Source organism: Equus quagga, chromosome 13 (genome assembly GCF_021613505.1).
Source record: "Equus quagga isolate Etosha38 chromosome 13, UCLA_HA_Equagga_1.0, whole genome shotgun sequence".
In the NCBI taxonomy this organism is placed as follows: domain Eukaryota; kingdom Metazoa; phylum Chordata; class Mammalia; order Perissodactyla; family Equidae; genus Equus; species Equus quagga.
This window is the reverse complement of record NC_060279.1, coordinates 78,522,240-78,530,322: the sequence shown is the minus strand read 5'-3', so window position 1 is coordinate 78,530,322 and position 8,083 is coordinate 78,522,240. Positions and strand designations below refer to the sequence as shown.

Sequence of the window (8,083 nt, the reverse complement as noted above, 5' to 3'; positions counted from 1 at the left end):
GTCCAGTTTATCAGCCATGTATTTCATGGATCATGTCTTCGGTGCTGTATCTGAAAGGCCGTTGCCATACTCAAGGTCATCTAGGTTTTGTGCTATGTTATCTTACAGCAGTTTTAGAGGTTTTCATTTTACATTTAGGTCTGTGATCCATTTTGAGTTGACTTTTGGGAACTGAGTAGGGTCTGTGTCCAGATCCGTTTCTTTGCATGTGGATGTCCAGTGGTTCCAGCACCGTTCATTGAAGAGACTATGTTTGCTCCGTTGTTTTGCCTTTGCTCCTTTGTCAAAGACCAGTTGACCATATTTATGTTGGTCTATTTCTGGGCTCTCTTCTGTTCCATTGATCTATTTGTCTGTTCTTTTACCTGTACCACACTGTCTTGATTACTGTAGCTTCATTCCTTTTTATGGCTAGATAATTGCATTTTGTGATATACCACTTTTGTTTATCTACTCATCCATCAATGGACATTTGGGTTATTTCTGCCTTTTGGTTATTGTGAATAATGCTTCTGTAAACATTTGAGTACAAGTGTTTGGATGTATGTTTTCATTTCTCTTGGGTATTCACCTAGGAATGGAATTGCCAGATCCCATGGTAAGCAACTCTAGGAATAACTTATCAAAGAACCTGCTTGACCTCCCAAATAATACTTTTCCTTATTTTGGATGAGCAAATGCTGACTTCCTGATTCAAAGAGGTGCACATAGAGAGGAACTGACAACCAGCACCACCTCACTAGCCATGTGGGAGCACTATCTTGCAAGTGGGTCCTCCAACCCCAGATAAGCCATCTCGGCCAGCGCCTCCTAGAGCAGAGATGAGCTATTTCCACTGAGCCCTGCCCAAATTGTGGATGTGTGAGCTCAATAAATGATTGTCATTGTTAGCCACTGAGTTTTGGGGTGGTTTGGGGTAGGCAGCAATAGATAATTGAAGCATGGTCTGCCATGCACACTTTTTATTCCAACCAAAAATCTCCTTGAACCAGGTAAGAATTTGGAATAGATGAATGGCCACTTCCCTGCAGTACAACATCACTGATTGTGCACCTGATACGCATCCCTGTGGAGTGAAGAACAGCCATGTGGTCGGGCTCAAAGAGGTAATGAGCTCAAGGCCACGTACTTGAGCCTGCCTCCGCCGCTTTCTAGCTGGGGAGAACTTAGACAATGCACATCTCCACTCTCAGCTTTGGCTCCTTCATCTGTAAGATGGAGACTAAAATGTCTGCTGAGTTAGGACCCCTTGGAATACAGAGAAAAGACATTAAACTAGCTTAATAAAATAAACTTATTGATTGATATAACTGATAAGTTCGGAAGTAGACTTCAGGATATAGGAATAGAAATTGCTTGGCTGAAGCAATGCCGTGTTCTCTGTGTGTGTCTCTCTGTCTCTCTCTCTGAATCTGTCTCTTCCTCCTCACTCTTCCCATCTCTGGGCTTGGTTTTCTCTCCACTCTTGGGTGGAATCTCAAGAAGGGTTCCCAGGAACTGCAAACAGTGCTCATCTTACCAGTAATGATAATTATTAGGTGACTATATATAGCATGTATATCCTCTACATAGGGTATGGTTGTCTCCTGTATTAAAAATAGTGAGACACACACACCTATACAGGCTTATATATCATGGAAATTTCCAGGAAGAGCCACAAGAAACTGCCATCAGAGGCTCACTCTGGGAAAGAGAGAGACTTTTACTTTCACTTTTGAACTGCTTGAAATTTTTTTAATTTCAAGAGAGATTGCAGTGCTGTCCGAGTCAGCTGTGAGGATGTGCGGGACAAGCTGGGTGGTGGTGTTTTCTAAATGGAGCACAGCCCTGCCATGTGGCTCCAGGGAGGCTGAGGAGACCCCAGGCCCACAGGGATGGCCAGTGATGCAATCTACCTAAATAGGCAAGCCGAAGATGGCTGAGGACGCGACCGGAAGAGCAAAGGGGCCTGCAAGTGTTGGCTGACCGGCTCGCCAACCCCGGCAGAAGCGTGCGCGCATTCAGGCCTCAGCCAGGGCTTGGAACATGGTGCTCGCGTGTGGTAATAGAAGTGGCACCATTCTAAGTGCTTCACTTGTATCAATTCTCTAAACCTTCACAACCACACAGCAGAGTCAGTGCTGTTATCTCCCCGCTTCGCGGATGAGGAAACAGGCAAAAGTCAATGAACGAATGGAGCCACCCAAAGGTAGGTACATTTCTAAAATGACCCCGCGGGAAGAAAACATGTGCATTCCAGGCTTGGCTTTTGTTGATGCCAGCAAGGTGATCCAACTCGTGGCCCGTCGGAGAATTGGTGAAGGCTGGAGACCAAACCCTGCATCTGATCACTGGGGTTCTTGGGTTCTCGGGAGCCCCCAGGGGCCTCAAAGTTCAGAACCCCTGTTCTGTGGAGTTATCCACATCCAATATTCCAGGATTCTGTGATAAGTGATGATATCCCTGCCCCCTTTGAAGCTTCTAAGTTTAAATCCCCCACCCCCAAAAATGGTAAGCTGTTCCCTGTGAACCACGTAGTCTCCACTGCCCAGATAAAGAGGGTCTGGGGAGTAAACTGCTGGGTGGGCCAAAGTGTGGTTTTCTGTTATCTGCATCTGCAAATATTACAAGTTGTACTGTTGGGCGCCCATCTAATTTATTGTCCAAAGGTGGACAATTTTGTGCGTGAAAGAGGCACTATTAATATTTATGCTGAGACAAGGCCACAACCTGGGACATCTTGCTTTAAGGCAGAAGGAATTTGTACCAAATCGTATCTGTTTTTTGGAAAGTGGGACTGGCTGCTTTTCCGGGAGTCCTGGGCAGAGAGGGGTCCTCTGCTCTCCTGACCATCCACCCAGCAGCTTAGGGTCATTCGCGTCCCGTCGCTGTGCTTCTAAACCTGCCATTCCCTATACACACACACAGTGTGGCTCGGTGCCTGCTCTGGAGCCGCCCGCAGCTGGGGAGCTGCCCAGTCCAAAGGAGGGGTGACCCCCAAGAGCAGGGCTTTGCCCTCCTCTCTGCCTCTGGCTCCCTCCCCAGTTCTCGCAGCGGGCTCTCCATAAAGTTCTCCTGACTCCTGACACACTCACCCCACTGTTTACTAGAGCAAAGCCCGGTGACCTAAGGGAACCGCCACGGGCGCAGGCCACTCGCCACAGTACAGCACCGCCCCCAGGCCAAACCCAACAGCATCCACGAAGCTGGGGCAGCACGGGTTGAAATTTAACCATCAGGCTCAGGGGTTTGAGTGAGCGTCTACGAAAAAGAGGTGAGTCCACTCCACTCCTCGTGTGTCCCCATTGAAGTAAGAACAGACAGGAGGGAAAAAATCACCCTTTTTTTATTGGGGTCCACGGGGAACAGACCCAGGATGCTAAGGACCCCAAAGTCCTCGGGTCTCTCCGTCTTGGTCAAGCAGATGTGGGGGACTCTCCGCAGTCATCCGCTAAGGCTGGCGCGACGGTGCTCACGGCGTCCCTGTGCTCAGAGGAACAGCAGCAACACTCGTAAGTAGATCCTTGCGTTCCTCCAGGGGCGACCTGGTGTTGGTCCCATTTTATCGTGTCTTTCAAAATGGGAGACTGTCCCAAGCCAGACTGCTGGGATTCAGATTTCCACTCTTTCTCTTTCCTCTGGGTGCCCTTGGGCAAGTCCTTAACCTCAGTTTCACGGGGCCAACGAGAGGGAAAGATGCCCAGAACAAGGCAGGGAGCAAGAGTTCCCTCAAAATAAACTGTTATTATCAACAGAAGGAGCCACTCCAAGTGGTCATCAGAGCTCCAAAACCCCTCCAGCAGAGAACATTTTCAGCAAACGTTAAATAAGTGGATCACCAGGCAGCTCTGCCCAGAGACTGCCCGAGTCAGCCTCATCCTGGCTGAGTCCTTAATGCTCTGTGACCTTGGACTTGTCCCTTCCTCTTGGTGGCTCTCAGACTCTGCCTGTGTGATATAAAGGGTTGGCAATGACGGCTGATAAGTTCACTTCTGACATAAGTATTCCACAGTTTCCAGGTTTGGGTAGTTGAAAGGGCATGGGCTTCAGAGCCAGTCGCTTGGGGGGGTGGGTGGTGGGCACTAGTGACATGTCAGCTGGGTGGGTTGCTCCACCTCCCTGAGCCTCAGTTTCCTCATATGTAAAATGGGATGACCAGATGGTGCACAGGGCCTCATGGCCATGAAATGACGAGAATCGAAGGCCCGGCACACACTAGGCTCTCAGTGAACGTCACTGACTCACACTCAGAGTGGGGCCCCCACACCACATCCCTCGGGAGCTTGCTAGAAATGCACAACCGCAGGGCGCAGCCCAGACCCACCTGTAAATTTCAAGCCCTGCCGAAGGGCACACGCTCCTACAGAAGACCCTGCCGCCTGGGCCCCTCCACCCCGATTCCCAGAGGCAACTGCCTATTTGAGCACAGTCTGCTGGCATTGTCCTCCGAACACACAGAAACATGTGTCTACACACTCACGAGACTATCCAAAAACTGAAAACCACGGCACCGTACTGTTGATCTGCACCTTGGTTTTCGTTATTTAACTGTAGGCATTTTTACGACTGTCTCTCAGTACCTACTCCTCTTGTATACTTAATAAACCATGAAGAGCATCAGACCACATAGGCAGGACTCCTGGTCCCACCACTTTGAGGCTGGGTGCCCCTCAGCAAGTTTCTTAACCTCTCTGAGCCTCAGTTTCATCACCTGTGAAAAGTGAATAATAACAGTACTTATCACACCACGCTGTTGGAAACGTGAAATGAGGTGACACTGGGAAAGGTTTCTAACAGTGCCTGGCACCTCGCAAGCTCTCTCCACATGCCCGGGGAAACCGTAGGGCTCTGCAGAGTTGTTCAGAGTTCCGCAAAAACCAGAATATATTCTGCCAAACGGAAGACGTGAACTTCCCAAGGAATTCATTTCTCTAGTTTAGTATTTTGTTATTTGTATTCGGCAGAACATTTCATTTGGGGAAGAAAGAAAATTTGTTAGCAAATATGATTTGAAAATTACTGGTAATTCAGCCTAGAGAGAAAAGTCAAAGAGTTACAAAGTGTTCGGAAATAATTTTAGAACCATTTCAGCTGAGCGTTCTCCAGCTGAATTTTTGCATGTGCAGGAGGCACCTTCTATGGACAGTGAGCATCTCTTCCTTAGTCTGTGGTGGGGACATCCACGTCGGCAGCTTAAAACTGGACACTGTGATACCAAACCTGAAGTGAGTTCGCTCACCCGTTGCGCAGCAAGCCAATCTCTGACACTGGGTATAGTGGAAGAAAGTAGGAATTTTATTACTGCACAGCGCTTGGCAAGGAGAGGACAGCTAACGCTGAAATCCCAAACTCCCCGATAAGCTAAAAGGAAGGGTTTTTATTTGGGGTTTTAGGTAGGGGAGCGGGAGCATATGGCCTTGCTGGTCAGAGCTTTCCCACCAGCCTGGATCTCTTTGCAGGGAGGAGATAGTGAATCCAGGTGCTTGTCCTTGGCAGTGTCTGTCTCCATGGAGGATAGTGGATTCTGGAGCCAGGAAGCCAGGGAGTAAGCAGGGAATGAGTGCTTTGGTTTTAACCCCGTATATGCTGGGTTTAATGTGGGGAAACTGATATCAGGGTTGGTATCAATTGGGGAGTATTTACACCATGGGAATTGGCCAACACTACACATCGAGCCTTCCTATTCCTTGGGAGAGCCGACACAAACATTTCTCAGCATGCTGCTGCGTGTTCTTGAACATTTTAACAGGTACTTCTTGCTCATCCGTCTGCCAGCTTTGCGGGTTGGCCACCCAGGCTGTGCTGGGCTGCAAACTGCAGTGGGTCCAAGATCTGTTCAACGTGTCTCTGATCCTTCCCTGCACAGGGGCCAATGCTTGAGCCATAGGAGGAGCGCTATAAATATTCACTGAATGATGGGAAAAAAGGATAATGTTTTGTTTTATTACTTCCCCGCAAAGACATGCTTTAGCTAACACGAGACTGACTTTGCGGCACACACACCAGCTTTGGGCATGGAGACACACGGCCGACATGACAAACGGAAGCCTGTTCCGTATTCAGGCGGTGTCACCTCTTTGCATGCAGCGATGAGCAAAGCTTTTCACTTGGTGTCAGACTGTGCTCATCGCCGGTGGTTCGTGTTGGCGGCCCCTTCGTGCCGGTCAGCAAATGCGACCTCAAAGCGCCCACTCTTCCTTCCACACCTGCATCTCCACGTGTGTGTTGGGGGCGCTGAGCCGAGTCTCCGGGTCCGATGTGGGCCTCCTCTGCGACACTAGCTGCTCCCGCATTCCCTCTGCATTGAGGGTTGGGGCCACCGGATCGAAGCCCCGTTTCCCCGTGGGCAGGATGGATCGAGCAGGGTTGTGAGGCTGCGCTGTTTATTAAATGTCACTTCCCATCAGACGCAATTGTGATTAGTGCTGGCTCAGAGGAACTCACGGGAGACAACAGTGGAAGACCCAGGACTGCTGGTGCAACCCAAGTAAAGGGGAAGGAAGCTGGCACAAAAGACACCCAGACACAGGTGCCGGCCACTTCCTCGGGCTCAGGAGTCCACGGTCATCCATTCATCATCGTGAAAAGGAGGGAGCCCAGCTGGAGGGCAGCACATGCCTGCAGGACACTCCAGGCCGCTCCATCCCTGAGCACAGAGTCGTCATTCTGGGGACTAAAGGAGTTCTGTGCCTGAAGACAGTGTCTGTCAGGCTGAGGCAGAAGCAGGAGCTAACTCATATTCCGACCTTGGCTGGTCTCTGAGAGCCCGCTGTTATTCTCTGCTATTATTCTCCTCCTTCCAGAGGAGGAAACGGAGGCCCAGGGTGGGGTGTGTGGATAACTTGCCCAGTAACTCAGGTAGTGAGTAGGGAGAGCTGATTATTTTGCCCCACAAATGGGTCTGTCCCCCTGCAGAATGTTGAAAACTTTAAAACAAAATTATTTGGCGACACAAACATCAGGAGAGGTCACACGAAAATCTATATTTTTAACTCCTCTTGAAAAACCTAAAGATCTGGCCACAGATGCTACCCATGCCCTCCAGCCTGCCACAGTCCCTACCTCTTCCTCCTGCCTCCTAGCCTCAGGGTAAGAGTCAGCGTCCCCAGCTGCCTCACTCACTGACTCAGCTGCAGGCCCCCAGCCTGCACCCCCAGGTCAGGTAAGATGATGGCCGAGCCCCCTTTCTGCTGTCAAGGCTCCGATTCTGTGAGTCGGCGAGAACTGGACCGTGGCTAGGGATTTCTCCCCCAGCCTGAGCCCAGACGGTCATTTCCTACAGGAGTAAGGCGGGCGCCTCTTCACTGCGACGCCCTCCAGCTTCCAGCTCTGCACCCCTCCCCAGCTTGCTCGCAAATCTAGGTGTAAATCATTTTTTTAAAAATTTGTGTATATAGGGGCCGGCCCCGTGGCCGAGTGGTTAAGTTCTTGCGCTCTGCTGCAGGCGGCCCAGTGTTTCGTTGGTTCAAATCCAGGGCGTGGACATGGCACTGCTCATCAAACCACGCTGAGACGGCGTCCCACATGCCACAGCTAGAAGGATCCACAACAGAGAATATACAACTATGTACTGGGGGGCGTTGGGGATAAAAAGGAAAAAATAAAATCTTTAAAAAAAAAATTTGTGTATATAGGATTTCTTTTAGCAACATGTGCACTGCCTTAGGGAAGCCAGACACACGAATCTATTGGTGGGATTTTAGGCCATGGGAGGCCATTGGCGGAAGGGTTTGTTGCAGGGTGTTCCTTCAAGGGTCTACAAAGAACAGAGAAAACCCTGCCAGGTCTGGCGGCAGCCCAGAGCAGCAGGAACCTCAAAAAAGAGGGGAGGGGAGCCATTCTGCTTAAATGTCATGCGGCTGGAGTAGTTTCACCTCCTCCTTGCAGGAGAGGTTGAAGGATAAGACTCCGAGGCATCCTCCTATCATCCAGGTGGGTGCGATGTGACTGGGAAGAGGTTCCTAACCGCTCTACACTCTGCCTCCCTCCCCACCAGCAGCCCTCCGCGCCCCCGACCACGCCACCCCCAGACACCAAGCTGCTCACCTTTACTTTCCCACCTCCACCCCTGAACCCCACCTGGAGATGGAGCAGGGCACCGTGC

The 8,083-nt window shown here is 50.3% G+C and overlaps 1 protein-coding gene across 2 annotated transcripts in view; it reads left to right on the top strand.

Moving 5' to 3' along the window:
* The first annotated feature begins 355 nt into the window (after nucleotides 1–355).
* Nucleotides 356–8,083, top strand: part of CA5A (carbonic anhydrase 5A) — a 35,582-nt gene continuing 27,854 nt past the window's right edge. The window contains exons 1-2 of one of the 2 annotated variants that reach the window (XM_046681796.1): nucleotides 356–2,188; nucleotides 3,090–3,491. In XM_046681796.1, coding sequence (XP_046537752.1) covers nucleotides 3,356–3,491 — 136 coding nt within the window. In that variant the 5' untranslated portion in view covers nucleotides 356–2,188; nucleotides 3,090–3,355. The remainder of the gene's footprint in view (nucleotides 2,189–3,089; nucleotides 3,492–8,083) is intronic. The other variant, XM_046681795.1, reaches the window with a different exon arrangement.